Source organism: Capra hircus, chromosome 4 (genome assembly GCF_001704415.2).
Source record: "Capra hircus breed San Clemente chromosome 4, ASM170441v1, whole genome shotgun sequence".
NCBI classification, from domain to species: domain Eukaryota; kingdom Metazoa; phylum Chordata; class Mammalia; order Artiodactyla; family Bovidae; genus Capra; species Capra hircus.
In genome coordinates this window covers 81,362,926-81,384,131 of record NC_030811.1, presented here as the reverse complement: position 1 = coordinate 81,384,131, position 21,206 = coordinate 81,362,926, and the positions used below count along the sequence as shown (strand labels likewise).

General features: G+C 35.4%; 1 protein-coding gene across 2 annotated transcripts in view; it reads left to right on the top strand.

Moving 5' to 3' along the window:
* Positions 1-21,206, top strand: part of HGF (hepatocyte growth factor) — a 91,181-nt gene that overhangs the window by 13,722 nt on the left and 56,253 nt on the right. The window contains exons 4-7 of one of the 2 annotated variants that reach the window (XM_013963237.2): positions 1,071-1,185; positions 6,463-6,590; positions 12,533-12,653; positions 13,993-14,111. In XM_013963237.2, coding sequence (XP_013818691.1) covers positions 1,071-1,185; positions 6,463-6,590; positions 12,533-12,653; positions 13,993-14,111 — 483 coding nt within the window. Of the gene's footprint in view, positions 1-1,070; positions 1,186-6,447; positions 6,591-12,532; positions 12,654-13,992; positions 14,112-21,206 lie in introns of both variants that reach the window. The other variant, XM_018047278.1, reaches the window with a different exon arrangement.

Genomic DNA, 21,206 nt, shown 5'->3' with positions numbered 1-21,206 from the left:
CACACAAAATAATAATCATGAATTATGTTTTTGATAATACTGTGTCTCAATTTTAATGTTTTGTTATATCATATTTTCATAAATTTAGTTATTTAGTAATACACACAGACATTTATTTGTTATTAGGGAAAATGCTTAGATTACATTAAAATTAATTCATGTTAGAAAATAAGATGATCTCTATACACCTCAATAATTCTATAAATCCTAAACATGATTCATAATCTTGTGTAAAACCATCTTCAGTCTTCTGGGTTGCTAATTGAATATATTGTTATTTGATAGGAATATGCAGCTTGTTTCTATTTGATTGTCCTATAATTTAGTAGCCAATCTGTTAGAAAAAATATGGAAAATAATAATCAGCATAATGTAATTGTCACATACACACACATACACAAAAACCCACACAGTTTTACTGATATAAAGACAGTCAATAGCATTGGCATATATACACTACCATGTGTAAGCTAGATAGCTCGCTGGAAGCTGCTGCATAGTACAGGGAGTCCAACCTGGTGCTCTGTGGCGACCTATATACACTTATGGCTCATTTGCATTGTTGCATGGCAGAAACCAACACAACTTTGTAAAACAATTATCTTCTAATTAAAAAAATGAATCAGATCATTTATATCAAAATGATCAGTTATTTCCATTACCTCAAAGTAACTGTTTGAATTCAAATAGGTTTACAAATTTTTATTTTTAATATTTTCTTAAAATGGGCTCTGCACTTAAGCAAATAATTGTGCCAAATTAAATTTGCCTCGTCAATTGAGCATAGAATAACCTGCATTAAACAGGTAGACTAATCTCTAGAGTTTCCCAGGTATATACTCAGAAAATTAAAACTTCTCAATGGTCTGTTGTTTGTTTGTTTTGGATTACTCTAAATGCATTATTTTGAAAATATTAGTTAAAGTTTTAGGCAAGAAATTTCAGTATTTGTGGTGGTTTATAAGCATTAATTACTTAAAGATTCAAATGGAATTTTATATTTTTATATTTAATATATACAGCATATATTACACATGGTTATAACATTTTTCTCTGCTTTCTTTTAATAGACTACATTAGAAACTGTATCATTGGTAAAGGTGGTAGCTACAAGGGAACGGTATCTATCACTAAAAGTGGCATCAAATGCCAGCCCTGGAATTCCATGATACCACACGAACACAGGTAAGTCTAGCACGAAGAAAAGAGGATAGAGCTTTTCTTGGACGGGTCTGTCAGCAGGCCCAGGTTAGTCCTTCAGATTAATCCTACAGCTCTGTAATAGTTTAGCCAACTTTGCTGAAGTGTCTTAGTCTAAGGCTTATCCGAATTAATAACTGATATTTAGCCAAAGACTAAAAAATATATATCATTAAGATGTAGCCTAACATTATTTCACCACAAAACCTCAATTTATAGATCTTGGTGTTTGGGAAGAAATAATAAAAAAGTAATAAAAACTTTTTTCCTTCTTTTTGCCTGTGAGAAGGCACAGCACTCTGCAGCTGGAGTGGAGAGGTTGCCTGTGCTAAGTTGGAGATGGAGAAATTCTCATCTTTCCTAGGAGCCAAATGTTGTTTAACCATGGTGGTTCTCAAACTTGCCTGCACATTAAAATTGCTAAAAGCCCTTAATGAATCCTACCACTTGGGTGTCAATACAGACTGATTAAATCAGAATCTTTTGGGAGAAATAACCCAGGCACCAGTTTTTTCTATAGAGCTTTGCTAAAAATTAGTGTCTCAGATGACCAACTTTCCCTTTTCACCTAGCACCTAATGACTGTAGAAAACTTCTTATTTCTTGGAAATTAAATGTCTATAGTTAAGAGAAGGATTGTGTTCATTATAACAGATGAATACTATTTAAAGTTGAATAAATATCCATAGGCTCATTAGTCTGAGAGTTTTAAACATCATGGAGGAGAAACAGATATCTACTCATTAGAGAGCTATATATAGCCAAAGTTTCTCAAGACTTACTTTGGAAATAATTTTAACAGGAACTAGTTTAAAATAGCTCTAGCTGGTTATTAGATGCACTGGAAGATATAGATTACCATGTGCCTAGTACCTTGTTAAACAGTATACCTAGGTTATCTCATTTAATCCTCTTAATTTTTTTAAAATTTTATTTATTTTTTTATTTTTTAAATTTTAAAATCTTTAATTCTTACATGCATTCCCAAACATGAAAAAGAACCACCTGTGTGCTCAGTCACTAAGTCATGTCTGACTCTTTGCGGCCCTATAGACTGTAGCCTGCCACACTCCTCAGCCCATGGAATTTTCTAGGCAAGAATACTGGAGTGGGTTACCATTTCCTACTCCAGGGGATCTTCCCAACCCAGGGACCGAACCCATGTCTCTTGTGTCTCCTGCATTGACATCACTAGCACCACCTAGGAAGCCCCCAAGAACCACATAGTAGGTGATTTTATTAGTTTTATTTTTTATATGGTGAAACTGAATGGCAAAGATCTGAGTAAGTTTTCAAAGTCACACACAGCTGGCAAGTGGTATATCCAGAATCTGAGGCCTGCCAGTGCCACTCTAAAACCTGTACTTTTAACAACTTTAGGGCTTAAATACTCAGCAAATCAGGAGGATACATACTGTGACTTCTTTTTGCAATAGTGGTGATTTACTTGCCTTGATGAACCCACTTTGTTCATTTTCATTCATTTGGTGGGGAATAACCATGCAAGATGATTTACTTCAGTAAACAGAGACAGAGTTCATCGGTCCACATGTAAAGAAAAAGGGTTGGTTGGTTGGTCTACACTGGGATGAAATCGTTGATGCTGGTCTAGTTAAAGCCAACCAGCAAGCGTCCCAGTGAATCAGCTTTACAGTGTTTGTATAACAGAAAGCAACTAATTATTTTTGTCAAATTCATTACTTATAATTACGCATGAATACCTCCAAAAATAGTTTTATCATTATAGTACAAAGCAAACAATATAATTGGTTTTGTCCTCTTATAGGATTTGCATGGTGCCAGTCCCTGCATAGTGAGGAAAACATTTTGCTTAAATAGATGGATCTAAGAATTTCATGAACAAAGGAATAGTGTTTGAAATCAATCCTACTGTAGTCAAGGAGAGTGCACTGGACTGACCCAGCAAAGGTCTTATTTCAACCCAAATTCTCTATGATTGTGAGTCTCTGCTACAGGAAGGAGTACATGTGAAATAGATCTCCCTGGGAACTAGCTTCCCAGTCCAATCAGCTATTTAATCAACAAACATTTCCTTATGATATAGAGCTTTAAGGAAGAGAAGACTTCATAGGTTAATCAATTTTTTGTATTTAATGGGAGCAACACATTTTCATCAATTAGTGGCTATTTGGAATATCTAAATGATAGGTTAACACTTTTAAAGTGATAACTTTAGATTAATTGTATGGAAAGTGGAAAAATAAATATATATCTATATATGTCTCTGTCTAGAAGGGTGATTTATTGTGGACTCCCTAAATTGAAATATTTTACAAGTGGCTTAATGGGAAGATGATGATAGATGATGAAATTAGTATAGAAGCTTAACTAGAAAATCAGGTGACCTGATATCTCCGTCTATATCCTTCACTGGCCACCCAGCATTCATTAAAGAAGCAGATGATGGAATGGATCAAGTTGCTTATAAACAGAGTTCAGATTAAAAGAAAAGAAAATGTGGCTAGCACCCAGAAGATCTAATTTATATTTCCAAGTATATTTGGATATAAATCAATTTGACATATTCTTTCACTTATCTCTCTAAAAATAAGCTTTGTTCACAAGGACAAAGAACCAAAAATAGTGTGCATGTGAGTAAAAGTTTATTACAGAGCTTATTGCCTGGCACAGGGCATGGGTATAATAGATTTTCATAAATATGTGCTGAATGAACACATAAGAACAAAGAACAGGGTTAGGCTTCATCACTTGGTCAAGTATGATATGTTAAAGAAAAGCACAGAACACTAAAGAATGCCAGTTAATTTGGGTGAAAGTTATATATACCAAAGGATGAAGAGAAGAGATGATGCAGACTGCTCTTTACCCTGCGTGTCCTAAAGAGGAGTTTGATATGCACTGATACAGAATTGTGGAAAGTAGCACATATTTTTCTCTTCTTCATTTTTATTAACTCTGTTGGGAAAACTTTATTCTTTTACCCATACCTATTTTAGATTTTCACTCTATCTCTCTCCCTTCCTACTTGCATCTTTCCTACTAAACTGCTGACTTATGCATTCATTACTTCTTCACAGCTTCTTTTTCACTTTACAAATCTACTGGAAAGGTATATGTTTGTGTCTGTGTAGTGTATATGTATATGTGTTGTGTGTGTGTGTGTAACAAAAAATCTCTAAAACTTCAGGTATTTTATATGTGTGCATTAAATCATCTAGGTTTTTAAACTTCATACATGAAATGATAAAAATAAAGGAACTTATAACAATCTAATTCACTCCATTAATTTTGTAAGTCAAGTTGAAAACCCAAAAAGCATGTAAATTGCCTAAGGACTAGTGTTGTATACCAGTCAAGTGAAATGTATAGGGCAACTATGTAGATTTTCATGATTAACAATAACCTATTCTTATTACTATAGTAAGCCAAACTTTTAAGAAAGAATTATAGGGGGGTTTTTTAAGGTAGATTTGGTTAAAGCAATGCTTTATGAAAAAAATATAAAGTAAAATTCAGTTTTGATTCTATCAGAAAAATGAGTATTTCATTATAAATTTACTATGGAAAATTGGATAACTGGCAAAAATGAAAGGAAAATACATTTCATACAATGGCACAAAGATTATCTTAATTTATTCTGGAATAATAGAGCTAAAACTAAGACAAAAGATGCCATTGTTTTCTTTGAAAATTAAATACTGTTAAGAACTGTAAAGTCATGATAAACTTTAATTATAATTTATATCAATCATAAGACCAAATGTTTAATTATTATTCTCCAGTGTTTAAAATGCTAGTGAAATAAGAATTAAACTATTTTGACATTTTAGAATGTTAATTATACTTAATTCATATCTTGAAATTGTTTAGTTAGTAGTAAGTCTCTTAGACTATTTTTGACCAATAATTTATATTTTCTGAGGACTTTATTGTATTTCATGTCCATGTCCAAATTAAATGATTTCTTTGCAAAATGTTGCTTGGTACCCAAGGCATGTTCCTATTTATTATGTGCTACAGCATAATGAAAAATCATTATTTCTTAACTAAAAGTTTAAGTGCATAGGAAACATATTTGAATAGCATTTACTGACAGACTAAAAGCTTTGGATTTGACTGTAGTTTAAGTACCATTTAGAACTCAGAGATCAGTAAAAGTAGAAATTAAGCTTTATGGAAAACATTGTACTGAATATTGAAAATACAGTTGGATTTTCCAAAAAAGTGCTTACTAATGTTACCTGCAGATATTTTTACTTATGCTATTTATATGCGCAGTCTAGGAGACACATGCAGTATCACTGAGGCCAAGGTCACAAGCAGTACAAAAGAATAAAGAGAGCTTTGGAGTTTTCTGCTTTTATGTTGAAATACTTTATGCTGATAACAAAATTATAACTAGGGCATTAGAAATTTTAAACAAAGGTCCTGTATTTCAGTCTATGGCCAAATACTTTGAACTAAGCCTGAAAGCACCACACTCCAGTCACAGTGAAAACTTTAAAAATTTTTAAAGAGAATAGCATTTCTGTCTTTTACTATGACATCTAATAACTAAGTGGAGTGTGCTTAATAATAGGTAGCATTTATTAAGTCTCAGTTACTCTTGTCTCTTTGAACTTCTCAAAATAACCGCATGAGGTGTAGATGTTACAAGTTATAGTTATACTCAGTGTACAGGTAAGCTAACAGGCTGAAAGAGGCTACATTGCCCACTGGGATCTCCAGTTAGTAAGATAGAGCTGAAATTTGAGTCCGGGTTTAGTTTGAGTCTAAAATCTTTGTTTCTGTTACTTCATCAATTTGTTTATCAATTGTGAAGAAAAGGGGAGGGGTATTATTCATAAGAAAATATGTAAAAAAACAAGTAATTATCTCAGATAAACAATGTAATAGTGAGATGTCAATGCCTAGTGCAGTGTTTCTACAGTTCTCTCCTCAGGGGCTCTCCGCTATCATTTGCTACCTTTGAGTGGAACTTTGAAACTATGGTTCAATTAGGTTCTAGAATGATTAGCAAATTCAGAGGTGAATGATTCTTTATTGGTGCAGAATACAAGAATTCAGTTAGGTAAATGCCTATAAAATTTAAAGTATTTTAAGAATGGATGGAAGTGATAGAATTAAAGTTAATATATATGGCTGTCTGAGATAGAGTAAAGAATTTCTCCACTTTCAGGAAAATATATCCACTAGTTAGTAAAATTAATAGGCCCCCCAAAGTTGCATGCTCTTATACTGTAATGATTATCATTTTAAAACTAGCTTTTTGCCTTCGAGCTATCGGGGTAAAGACCTACAGGAAAACTACTGTCGAAATCCTCGAGGGGAAGAAGGGGGACCTTGGTGTTTCACAAGCAATCCAGAGGTACGCTACGAAGTCTGTGACATTCCTCAGTGTTCAGAAGGTAAATGACCTGAATGCCATGTGGGGCACTCTGTTCCCCCTTTGTGTAAAACTGCAGCTCACATTAAAGGTTAACAGAATTGAATTAAATCACAATGAATATGCTGTCCATTCAAATGCAACTGTAGATCATTATTTGAGCATTTTTACAGGATGTTTTAAAAGTTAAAAACTGATTATCATCAAATTAATGCAAAGTAATGGAGGGAGTTAGTTTGAATTTCAAAGGAGCCTGAGGTATCTCACTGGGTAGAGTAAAATTTGGGCTTCCTCATCAACTGTTTTGAGCTCATATACCTCAATCTACTCCCTCAATCTACTCACTGAAAAGGAGCCAAATGACACTTAGCCCTTTATTTGTAACACTAATTCTATACATTCAGAACCTGCTTCTGCAGATGTTTTGTCAAGTCTATATTGAAGTGGTGTGGCAAGGGTATATAGAACCAGAAGAGAATAAAGAAGGGGGTAACTGAAATTTCGAATGCCCTGTATGTGTTTTGGTGAATATGTATCTAGAACCAAATTTGACGCGTAGTCAAATTTGACACGTAGTCTGGAACTTAGTATTTATAGATTCCAGCTGTCTTGAAGGCAGCCACTCCACATCTGCGTATTCATCTCCTCTCACAGCATGAAAGGGCACTATCCTTACTTTTCCAGTGGAAAATGAATGACTGAAGAGAAGGAAAAGTAACCATTTCAGCATTGTACGTGGTTTTATTAGTTTCTGGCTAGGTAATAGCTGGCTTTTTAGTTGTGTCAGAAACTAAAATTCTAAAAATCAAAATGAAACATGGATTAAATTCTCATAAAAATTTGGTAGGGTTTTGAAGTACTTGGGGTGGGGGTTACTGCTGGAATGCTGTCCAATTTTTATAGTAAGATATCTTGCTTGTTTGTTATTAACCAAATACCGTTGAACTATTTCTTCCATAATATTAATTAAATATTAGGTTGATATTTATCACGTTAAAAGGCCGTTGTCAGCTAATTGTCACAGAGAAGTCGAATTTGTTTTTTGTTGTTAGTTAGTTTAAAATTCTTGAATGAATGTGCTAGAGCCAGTCCCAACTCTGTTTGTAAATTCTTACTTTCCATTCCATATCATATTCTGTTCACTATAACTTCTTCATTGTTTTCTTTTCTTTTAAAAATAATAAACTGATCTGTGATAACGTTATGAATAAGTCTGTTTTGTATGAATAAGTCTGTATTTAATATCTGTCTTACGTTTGCACATGGAAGAAAACCCTACTTCTAGGGATTTCTCCGCTATCACAGTTTCTTAAGGTTGGAAATTATTGGCAAAGAGTTTTATTTATTGGTTTTGTTTGACCTGGGACAGTGTTTTCAAGGAAAGGCAAATTGGTCAAACTTTAAACAGTTTAGCATTTTTTCTGTGTGCCTAGTCTGTGGGAATGTGATTTTTCAACCCCGGGTTTATAAGAAGAACCTTCATTGAAATATATTCACATAGCAAAAAATAAGTGTGCTAAAAAAATACATGACTGGGAAAATTTCTGGTCATTCTTATTAGGGTATACATCTCGAATGTTTTTTTTTAATGATATGAGATTATCACACCTCCCTTAGAAAAGGACATTGTTCAGTAGCACGAATGGCACTTGATGCTGTTGGTCACCGTGGCATCAAAGATTATAGATATACTTTTTCTGGAAACTACTCAGTAGTCTGACAGTACTTGCAAAACTCTCCTGTGAGAGAAGTAAACCAACACCTGTCCTGGGGGCTAAATATATATCAGGGACTGTGAATTGAGCTTTGATATTTAAGCTCATACTAAAATGAGCAATGTTTTAGAAGGATTTTAATAAAGAAGATCTAAAATAAGAAGAAGCATAGTCAAACATTAATAGAGAAAGAGTTATTTACAAAATGGATAATACAAAATATACAAAATAATGTATATATGATGTAAATTTCTATTAAAATATATATATAAGGGAAAAAGCCACAAAATTCACAATGTTTAAATAGTATGGGTGAGACATTTTAATATATGGATATTGCAGATGTCAAGTTCCAAAGGTTATTTATATGAATGAAACATTGAAGATGCCATCATTTTGTATATTTTAAAATTAAAGTACCTGTAATCAACTTTGGACTATTTGGAAAAGGACAAGTAAAACAGTATATATTTTTTGAAATCTTTCTATATATTTTTTGAAATCTTTCTAACTATATTAAAATATTTGCTTTAAATAATTATCTGAAATTTTGAAATTTTGGTTCATAAAAATATATCTTATATTTACAGATTGAAGTTATTTTCTTATAAGTTAAACCTTTGAAGTATATTAAGCATTCCAAAAGAAAATGAATACTCATTTATCACATTTAAAACCTTACATAACTATGTAAAGAAAATACTACCATTAATGTTTAATTCAAAAATTATGGAAAATTGAGGTATATGAAATCTGACTTTTTGCTTTAACATTTGCTTGGGATTTAAAATAAAGCAATCATTTGTCATTGAAACAGGTTTTTAAAATGATAAATATTCAAGTAAATGCATTTTATTATTTTAAAATTATATAATTATATTTTAAAATACTTACACATAAAATACCAAATAATTCTGCCATAACTTTAAATGTGTAATTCCTGTGTGGCAAAAGACTTATAAAAACAAAGATTTAAATAAAACTATTATTTATAAATGGGGGTTTGTGAGACTATTCATATTTTAAACATTCTGTTTTGCTGAAGTAATCACCAGCTTGGATTTATCTGAGAGATACTTTCAAAACAGTTGTTTCGGTCTGTAAACTCAGATCACTTGTGACTTTAAGACTGAGAAAAATGGAACAGAGCAATTTTTGAGTTTAGTTGGTTAGTATACCAGAAAGGTGTTAAATTAATCTTACTTATGATTAATGTGTAGCGTGTGTACTTTTCTATTCTCAATTAGGGCAGAACTGTAATTAAAAAAAGATATTCTGCTTATGAATAGAGATTTTGTTTGAATTTATGAGAACTGGGACATAATTTTTTTTTTTTAATTTTAAGAGGAGAGCTTTCAGGAATGGTTAAGTAATACATTAGCCGTAACAGAGAGAGTCAAAAGAACATAGAACGGGAGATGCAATGCTTACCTTCTTGAACTATTATCTAGCTAATGCTTTCACCTGAGTCCTTAGATGGACTTGGTTTACACCTGGATGGCTTGACTATGAGCTGGGAAAACTTAGAAGAGTCTTAGAATTCTCGAAGATTGAGAAGTAAATATGGATCAAAATTTGCCTTTCTCAAAGTAATTTTTATGACTAACCTGATGGTTGGATGCAAAGGAAGAACCACACATTTTTCATCCTTGGATAAGAGAGCCAATCTCATTTCTTGTAACCTCCAATAGGTGAGAAACCAACAGAACAACTGGCTACTGTAAAAAGAGGGAAGAGGGTAATGAGGACAATATTAAAAAAAGACAGGGAGACTGACCTTCTAAAAGTTTTGTTTTTAGTCTATCTTAAAGTATGGCCAGTTAGAATGTGTAGGAAACAAATTAAATATATAGGATGGATAGGCAATTAGGGGAATGGAAAGAGCACTGGACTGTGGGTCTGACCTGTGCTCTAGTTACAGATCTGGCATTTTCTGTTTTAGGTAAGTCCCTTAAAACTTTTGTGAGCTTTGCTTTCCTCATTGCAAGGATCAAATGATTTCTTACATGTTCAAAATACTGAATGATCAAAAAATATGTAACTATATTTTTAGCATCTCAGTCCTCACAGGATATATTTAAATTCCCACCCCAACAACAACTTTCATTGCCTTCCAAAACTGAGCATTATTCATGTTAAGTTTTATTTTTTTTTCAACCTCATTAGGTTTGCACCTGCATGCATAACTCTCCTTTCACTATACTAGAAACATAGCATACTAGTTCATTTTTGGGGTACCATTTAGGTTATTTTGCTCCCTTTATAGTTTATCCACATATCATCTATTCTTCAAGGTCTAAGGAAAATCCATTCTCTCCTAAAAGTCTTACTGCCAAACACTAAGAACTTTCAGAATTGAACAGATTAACTACAAACTTGCCACTTAATGTGAGAACCAAAAACCAGAAGCATCAGCATCCACTGGAAGTTGCTAGTAATGCCCCAACCCTGATTCACTGAGTCAGAACTTGTCCTTTATTGGACAAGATCTCAAAGTGACGTTTATGCGTATTAAAGTCTGGAGAAGCTCTGATCTACCACTCATGCTGGAAAGTGGTCATCTTATAGAATGACCTGTTTCATCTGTGTAGCTATTTTTCCTTTAGAAATTTAAAAATTCTAAAGTTTCAGGAGAAACATTCTTTTAATAATGCCCCACAACAATTTCCCCCAAAATAATTTTATTCGCTCTAATTTGAAAAGGATATATTCTTATAAACTGCATTTTCTGATGGACACAAATAGGTGTATTCTGATTCTTAAGTACTATTAAAGATTAGAAATTGTACATGTGTATACTTATTCCTTATCTGTGATTGTAGGATTTTATTACATGCTTCCATTCAATACAAAGGAGCAAACAACAATGATCGATGATACGTGAACCTATCAAACCTTACATTCTTTTCAAAATGGAGACTAAGTAAGCTTGTAATCCTATTCAGATGGAAAGCTGAAATGTGATAATACGTAACCTATGTGGATTTGATCTTTGCCAACCAGAGCACTTTTATCTACATGCTCTTGGACCCCCTTAGGGGTTTACCGACTGTTGTCTGGGGGAGCTCAGTATCAAATGAGAGGAAGCTGAATCTGTCTCTTGTCTTACTTCATAGATTAACCTACATGAAAAGAAGTATATAGATCAGGCCAAATGGTTTAATGTTTTAGAGATTTAATTGTTAATGTCTTATTAGATTATAAAAATCAAAGTTTCAAAAGTGATGATTCCAATAGTATATCCCAAATTACTATAAATACTCACTAGCCTAGATCCCAGTGGATAAAATGAAACCCTGATATCTTTTCCCACTTAGCTAATGTTAGATGATCAGTAATCACAAGATACAAATGATGTGTTTGGGGAAGTTTGCCGGATTCGTAGGAAAGCCAAGCAATGATTTATCCCACAGGATGCCTGCTGTGCTACATCAAATCAACCTGTCCATTTGAGAAGTCTCATTTTCAGCTAGTTGATATAATTCAGACTTTTCAGTGTGGCTTAAGGTGCCAGCCAGAAAACTATTAATTAACCTCACAGAATCAACAGTGATATTTAGCATAGTTAGATCAGTTTATAGATTTTTAAAAACAGTGAGTACAAGAAGTTGAATAGTAGGTCATATCCTAAGCTTTAGATACAAATGTAAGTCTGCTCAGTTATTCGATGTGGATGCTCACTAATAGAAAGGGACTGTGAATTTTCTTTTAAAATATTTGTATTCTTTAAATAGTACTAGATTACTGTTTGAAGCTGGTCTCTCAAATCTGTGTGGTCCTGATCTTTGCATTAACTATTAGCAGTATGATGTGTACTCATTCTAAATGGTGCATTTTCTGTGTATGTATTGGAGGGTGAGTTGAAAGGGGAGCACTATTATGTTGACAGTACAGATATTGAGATCCTGGGCATTATAGACCAACAAAGGGAAAATTCCCAAGGACTTTTCAGTTTCTAGGAACCTTTCAGATAGTTATCAAAAATTAGGAAGGTAGTATCTTGACCCTATGGTAATTTTGTATGACACTAACTACAAAAATTCCATTTAAACTGTGTGAAAAGTTCTGTAGGGAGTATTTTATGCCACTGTTAATGGACATTAAGCCCTAATTTAAAGTTAAAATAGTATATAAGTTTTCCTAAAAATACCCTTGCTGTATAGGTGATTTACTGTTCTTTAAATGGAACAGTGGTGCTCTTGATTTTGCTGTCAGAAGCAATTAATATGCCATGCTTTGATTTTATTAGTTGAATGCATGACCTGCAATGGGGAAAGTTACCGAGGTCCCATGGATCACACAGAAACAGGCAAGATTTGTCAGCGCTGGGATCATCAGACACCACACCGGCACAAATTCTTGCCAGAAAGGTAAAATACCACCAAATCACATTTCCAAGTGATCCTCTTTACATGACAAATTACATGGAAACTCTCTATAATGTTTTCCTGATAGTCTTGGGACAAAGGGATTTATGATGAGGTACATGAGAGTGCTGACTACAGCGTCAACTGGTCTTGGCTGATTAGGTTGAGAGTCCCTGAAATCAGGATGCTCCTGAACACAGGCGCATCAGTGGGTACAAAAGGAAAACACTAACAGATGCTTCCTCTTTCTCTTCCATGGAAGCAAAAAAGATAAAAGTGCATTCAATAATAACCACTTTGACATGTCCAAGCTGGGGAGGATGGCATTGTTGTTAACCAAAAGCCAATGTCCTCCTTGTGCTGTCCCTTCCTGTGACTCAGGTAAAGTGGGGTCACTGTATGACACCATCTCACAGGCTAAAGGTGGAATCAACAACTCCTTGGCTGCTTTCTTATGGTAGATTCTTAAATTGCCTATCTGGAAGTCAGGCAACCAAGTTTACTTTTCTCCTCAGGCGAACGTGTTGAGTTTAAAAATTATATGTATTTTGGTCTATAAATTTAACAGGCAATGTTTTAGTTGAAAATTTCCCCCTTTTTTATTATAAAGAATAAAAATAAAAATAAATACAAAAGAAGGTCTTTCTCCCCCTTTCTCTGGAAATTGCCAAATGGTGTTTTTGCTTTCTTTTTTCTCTTTTTTGCTTGTTGCTCTTTTAGATGAAATTAAAACTGCTTTATTTTAAAGCGCATCTCTCATCTTTCAAGTGAGATCAGAAGGGATATGGTAGTAATTAAAAGCAAACCACCAATTCAGGACCCTGTTAATTTAAAGGGAGGTGGGTATAGAGAAAGTGGTGTGATAGAGTTTGTCTTTTACTCTGGTGGAGGTGAGGGCATGACCTAGAAAGCTCTAGCTCCAAAATTGAGCTATCATTAGTAACATAGCTATTGAAACCTAACTTTCAGTTTGAGCTTTAAGCCTGCTCTAGAAGAGGACCTGTTTTCTTAATAAAGAATCTACACAAGGTCAACATGTATGTAATTCTGTCCTTAATTGGGCTTGTGAGAAGGGGATTCAGTTTGAGACCTCAACTGGTGGACAGGTGCCAAATGGACCTAACTTCTTATTGAAGGAGATGGTACTCTAGCCTTAGTGCTATATGCAGATTCATAGACCCAGCAGTCAATGATTAGCAGGCCTTGTAAGGCAAAACATAGAAAAATCTCTTCTTTCACCAGTTAATAGCATCCGAGCTAAGTCAAAAGTTATTTTGTGAGCTGAGGGCTGGGTAATGTTCCAGGAAGATTTACATGACACTTTTCTTGGTGTGGTTTGCAGATATCCCGACAAGGGCTTTGATGATAATTATTGCCGCAATCCTGATGGCAAGCCGAGGCCATGGTGCTATACTCTTGACCCTGACACCCCCTGGGAGTACTGTGCAATTAAAATGTGCGGTAAGTTAGGGTCTAATTTATTACTTCCTTTTCCTCTCACAGACTGGATCTAAGCAGGCGATTATTAGTGAGACAGGTTAACAACTATTTGATACTTTAATGCGTATAGGTTTTAACGATATAAGAATGTGTTACATAAACTTATCCAATCTTTTGCATTTTCAGAGAGCCATTATTTTGAGATACACATGCAAGTGTCAAATACACACAAAACAAACTCATGGTAAAGGCCTACACATTCTCATGTTATCAAGGGAAAGGAAGAAAAGAAAAAAGCAGAATGAGAAAAAGATCAGGGATTATGTGCAGTATCATAATGTCATTAGGGCTGTAAGAGTGAGGACCTTAGACTCTTACCCACCAATCCTGTATCCTTTCCCTAACCTATCCTCCCAGACATAACATGAGCAGTCAACTGACTACGGACCTCTTCTGGTGAATGACAGAGGCGGCAACGCAGAAAACAGTCTAATAGAAGATTTTACAGACATCTTTAATCTTTAGTAGCTAATTTTCACCGCTTTGGCTGTCCTTGTACATGGCCTGCATTCTCTTTCACCTTGTATTTTAGCAGTCCTATAGCCCGTCTACATCCTGGCCTTTACCCTACTCTCCTGAGTTTATGATAAAGGCTTCTTTTCTTACTTGCTTTGTGATATCTCTTTAAATATGTACACTTGGTCCTCTTCTTCATGGTTAACTCACACATTTTTATTCTTCTCTAAAGTTATCATGGATAATAATTAGATGTAGATAATGCTTTTACTTCTGTGTATAAGAAGTCTTATTTTTTTCAACAAGATCCTAAAATGCTTTCAAATTAGTAAGCATTGCAAAAACTTAGTAAGTGTAATCATGTTATAAATTGTCTTGCTAATATAAAAATGTGTATACAAGGAGAGAAAAATATAAAGGCAGATAATCAGGTGCCAGCACACCAAATGATAAATATACAATTACTAGGCTATGCATAGGGATTTGCATATTTCCTTAGATTGGTATGATGAGACTTTCTTTGAACAAAACTTATTCAGTATTATCTACACTGTGATACTGCCAAGGTAAATATCTCTCCACTTAAAGCTGCTAATAAAAAGAAATGTTTTGGACAACTCAAATAAAACCCATAGAAAAGAGACATGTCTGGCATATGTGAAATAACTGCAGAATCTGGAAGGCTCTCAGTGTTCCAAGGAAACTGAACCATCTGTTTGGTCCTTTAAAATAAAGGATGATTTTTGTGACAGTGTTTCTCTGTATAGACTGGGTTAGTGCAACTCATTGACTTTTTAAATGTTATTAATCTGTTCATTATCTAGACCAAGCAGGTACAATAAACCAATAGTTTCCCTTCCTTTTGTGTGTGTGTGTGTGTTTTAGGCACTCATAAATTGTCTCTGGAATAAGACCAGTAGTAACACACACACATAAACACACACACACACACATGCATATTGACTGGCACATTCACCTTTCAACTGGCATGCACAAGATTGGCTATTTTTAAAAGACATTGGGAGAGGGAAAAAAAATACAATGAATATGATACTTCTGTTAGGTAGATTTTTTTTTTCTTTTCTGTCCAGAGTTGACTATTTATACAACATGCAACAATTCTGATGGATTTGTTAAACAGAGGGTGGTGTTTATAGGACACTAATTCTAAGAAAATGGTGGTAGAATTTGTGAACCAACCCTCTATACATTTGGGCCTTGAACAACATGATGATTAGGTGGCACTGACTCTCCTGGCTCCCCTTGTATCTGTGAATTCAACCAACTGTGGGATCTTGTAGTACTAATAGGTAATAGCATCTACCGTAACAGCATATAAATGGACCTATGCAGTTCAAATCCATGCTGTTCAAGGATCAATTGTAGTTAAGATAAAATTATTTTAAGGTTTGGGAATATTTTTAAAATATTTTAAGTTTTAGTTTGTAAACATATAGAGAGACTATACTTTAATCAAAATTAGTGAAATAAAGTGGCATTTAGGAATTTTGGAAAATGTAACAGATTACTTTCTTCCAGATATTTTGTCTTATACATATAGTAAAGTCTATGATGAAAAATTAAGAAATTTGTGTACTAATTTTCTATTTCTATATAACAAATTTGTGTACTAATTTTCTATTTCTATATAACAAATTATCAGAAACTATCAAATTATCAGAAACTTGGTAGCTTAAAATAACACATATGTATTATCTCAGGTTTTCTGTGGGACAGGAGTTAAGGCATAAATCAGGTGTGTTCTCTGCTTAGGATCTCACAAGTCCACAATCCAGGTGCCCACCAGACATACTGTCTCATCTAAGATTGAGTGTTCCCATTCCAGTTCAGTTTCTTGTGGTTATAGTGCTAAGGTGCTCAGCTCTTAGAAACTGCCTGATGTTTCCTCCCACATGGCCCTCTTCATAATACGGAGGTTTTCTTCTTCAAGACCAATAGCATAACTTTCTGTCACTTTGAACCTCTGATGTCTGCACCCTCTTTCATTTATTTACTAAGTTTTTTTTTCAAAGTTATTAAAATTTTATAAGCCAGCTTTCTCCAAGATTCTGCACTAGGGATGAATTTCAAAAGGACCTGTTAGGAAATTATATCTTTTAGTGCTTCTAGATAATTTCTTTCATCTTAACACAGAGTTGTGAAAGGCAAAAATAACAGTGTTTTATTTTTCCTGGGAAAATGGTATATCTTTATTGGGGAAAATGATTGAAAAATAACTGGCCAGTTTTTGCCTTCACTCTGTGTATGATTTGATACAGAAAGCTCTGCACCCTTTTAAAGAGCTCACCTGATTAGGTCAGCCCACCCAAGGAAGTCTTCCTTTAATTAAAGTCAACTGATTGGGAACTTTAATTACATCTAAAAAAGTCTCCTCACTTTTGTTGTACAACATAGACTAATTACAGGAGTGGCTTTCCCAAGTGGCTATTCACAAGTTATACCCATACTAAAGGGGAGGGGATTACAGAACATACATCAATGGGCAGAAATCTTAAGGGCTGTATTAGAATCCTGTATATCACACACATGTTTATATGCACTGGCTGTAAAAGAATATTGGTTTATTATGTATTACTTATATCATTTGATTCTTGGGTTATCTCTCTGGCTATCTCTGGTTATCTCTCAGTCTCAACTGCTTGAATTCATTCTGAGCTTTCAATATGTTTGAAGAAAAGAATAGAGTTTATGACTGTGTCATTTGTCTTCTCTAAAGTTGAAGGCAGATTTTGAAACTCTTGTTTTATTATATAATAACTGTATAAGAAAATTATAACTGCTATTATTTATTTAACATCTACTGAAAGGTGCTTTCCATCTATTAATAATAATCTCTATCTCAAAATGGCTGTGATTAGGTAGGCCAGTGATGAAAGGTGTGCAAAGACATGATCAGTGGTGCAGACTGCAATATTCATGACATGGTAATTAGGTCGATATAGATAAGGATGTGATAAAGACAGAGAAATGGAAGGAGATGAGACAATTAGATTAATGTGAGGCAGATTAAGTAGAATCGAAGAGTATCCCAGCTAGCTGCCATGAGAAACACTGAAAAATTAAGCAGGGAGAATGATCTTATCTCGTTCATCATCTAGGACAGTAGCTTCCAAATCAGTGTGCATGAAACCCGGGGGAACAAAAAGCCTGTCCTAGGGATTTAAGGGCATGAATAGGTTAAAAGCCTCAAATTTCAGCTCCTCTTTTTCCATATGAATTCTTTCTCAAAATCTTCTGCTTGAGGTGCGTGGATTGCTAAGGAGTCAATCAAATTCAATATCCTACCTGTCCACTGACAACTGCCTCTTGCTACTGTACTGAAAAAAGGTAAACTGTCAATCCTACCTGAATATTAATGGGGTATATTGTCTTGGGTGTAAAAGTCTTGGGGACACTAAACAAAGAGACCTTTGAAAATACTATGTATTCATGCTGTTTATCATTTACATACTGCTAATAATAATATAACTATATCCATAACAGATAATACCAAACAATATCACAATAATACTAAAGAACTGCTCACACTGTTGTGAAAGTTCTAGGCCCCACATCAGACTTTGCAACCAGGGGATCTGGCAAAGGGACTCCCCAGGGAATCTGACTTTTAAAGACAGTGGGTTTGATTCCAGAACTCCCACAAGACTGGGGGAAACAGAGACTCTTGGAGGGCACAAAATCTTGTGCACACCAGGACCCAGGGGAAAAGAGCAGTGACCCCACTAGAGACTGAGCCAAACCTGCCTGTGTGTGTTGGAGGGTCTCTTGGAGAGGTGTGGGTTGGAAGTGGCCTGCTGCAGGGACAGGGGCACAGGAAGCAACAGTTCTGGGAGGCATGTGTTGGGTATAAGTCCTTTTTGGAGGTTGCCAGTAGCCCTGCCATAGAGCCTATACACTCTAGGACTCACCTTAGGCCAAACAACTAACAAGGTGGGAGCACAGCCCTCCCATCAAAAGACAGTTTGACTAAAGATTTACTGAGCATGGCCTTGCCCACCAGAACAAGACTGTGCTTTTCCCACAGCAAGTCCCTCCCATCAAGAAGTTTACATAAGCCTCTAATTCTCGGAGAAGGCAATGGCACCCCACTCCAGTACTCTTGCCTGGAGAATCCCATGGGTGGAGGAGCCTGGTAGGCTGCAGTCCATGGGGTCCTGAAGAGTCGGACACGACTGAGCAACTTCACTTTCACTTTTCACTTTCATGCTTTGGAGAAGGAAATGGCAGCCCACTCCAGTGTTCTTGTCTAGAGAATCCCAGGGACAGGGGAGCCTGGTGGGCTGCCGTCTCTGGGGTCACACAGAGTCGGACACGACTGAAGTGACTTAGCAGCTTATTCTCATCCATCAGAAGGCAGACAGAAGAAGTAAGAACTTTAATTTCACAGCCTCCAGAACAAAAACCACAATCACAGAAAGCTAATCAAAATGATCATATGGATCACAGGCTTGTGTAACTCAGTGAAGCTATGAGCCATGGCGTACAAGGCCACCCAAGATGGATGGGCTATGGTGGAGAGTTCTGACAAAATGTGGTTCACTGGAGCAGGGAATGGCAAACCATTTCAGTATTCTTGCCTCAAGAATCCCATGGACAGTATGAAAAGGCAAAAAAGATATGACACCAGAAGATGATCTCCCTAAGTCAGTAGGTGTCCAATATGTTAATGGGGAAGAGTGGAGAAATTCCTCCAGAAAGAATGAAGAGGCTGGACCAAAGCAGAAACAACACTCAGCTGTGGATGTGCCTGATGGTGAAAGTAAAGTCTGATGCTGTACTATTTCATAGGAATGTATGGGACACATATTCATAGAACAATATTTCATAGGAATGTGGAATGTTAGGTCCATGGATCTAGGTAAATTGGAAGTGGTCAAGCAGGAGATGGCAAGAGTGAGCATCAACATTTTAGGAATCAGTGGACTAAAATGGACAAGAATGGGCAAATTTAATTCAGATGACATTATATCTACTACAGCAGGCAAGAATCTGTTAGAAGAAATGGAGTAGCCCTCATAGTCAACAAGAGTCTGAAATGCAGTACTTGGGTGCAATCTCAAAAACAACAAAATGATCTTGGTTTGTTTCCAAGGCAAAATTTTCAAGTCATAGTAATTCGAGTCTATGCCCCAACCACTGATGCCAAGGAAGTGGAAGATGACCAGTTCTGTGAAGGCCTACAACACTTCCTAGAACTAACACCAGGAAAAAAAAAATGTCCTTTTCATCATACGAGATTGGAAAGCAAAAGTAGGAAGTCAAGAGATACCTGGAATAATAGGCAAGTTTGACCTTGGAGTACACAGTAAAGAAAGGCAAAGGATAACAGAGTTTTGCCAAGAGAACATGCTCGTCATAGCAAACAACAACACAAGAGATGACTCTACAGAGTCATCACCATCAGGCATCACCAGTAGACATCACCAGATGGTCAGTACTGAAATCAGAGAGATTATGTTCTTTGAAGCCAAAGATGGAGAGAAACTCTATACAGTTAGCAAAAGCAAGACCTGGAGCTGACTATGGCTCAGATCATGAACTCCTTATTGCAAACAGCAGGCTTAAAATGAATAACGTAGGGAAAACCACTTTCAGATATGACCTAAATCAAATCACTTATGATTATACAGTGAAGGTGACAAGTAGATTCAAGGGATTAGATCTGGTAGACAGAGTCCCTGAGAACTATGGACAGAGGTTTATAACATCGTATGGGAACTGATAACCAAAACCATCCCCCAGAAAAATAAATGCAAGAAGGTAAGGTTTTTGTCTGAGGAGGGCTTATGAATAGCTGAGAAAAGAAGAGAAGTGAAAGTAAAAGGAGAAAGGGAAAGATATACCAACTGAATGCAGAGTTCCAGAGAATAGAAAGGAGAGATAAGAAAGCCTTAAGTGAACAATACAAAGAAATAGAGGTGGGGGGGTGGGTGGGCGGGGGCGGTGTGGAAACAGTGGGAAAGACTAGAGATCTCTTCAAGAAAATTAGAGATACCAAGGGAGCATTTCATGCAAAGATGAGCACAATAAAGGACAGAAACAGTAAGGACCTAACAGAAGCAGAAGACATTAAGAAGAGGTGGCAAGAATACACAGAAGAACTATACAAAGAAGGTCTTAATGACCCAGATAACCAGGATGATTTGGTAACTCACCTAGAGCCAGATATCCTGGAGTATGATGTCAAGTGGGTCTTAGGAAGCATTACTATGAACAAAACTAGTGGAGGTGATGGAATTCCCCCTGAGCTATTTCAAATCCTGAAAGATGCAGCTATTAAAGTTCACCCAATATGCCAGCAAATTTGGAAAACTCAGCAGTGGCCACTGGACTAGAAAATGTCAATTTCATTCCAATCCCAAAGAAAAGCAATGCTAAAGTATGTTTCAACTACTGTACAATTGTACTTATTTCACATACTAGCAAAGTAATGCTCAAAATCCTTCAAGCTATGCTTCAACAGTACATGAACCAAAAATTTCCACATGTTCAAGCTGGATTTAGAAAAGGCATAGTAACCAGAGATCAAATTGCCAGCATCTGCTGGATCATAAAAAGATCAAAGAGATTCCAAAAAAA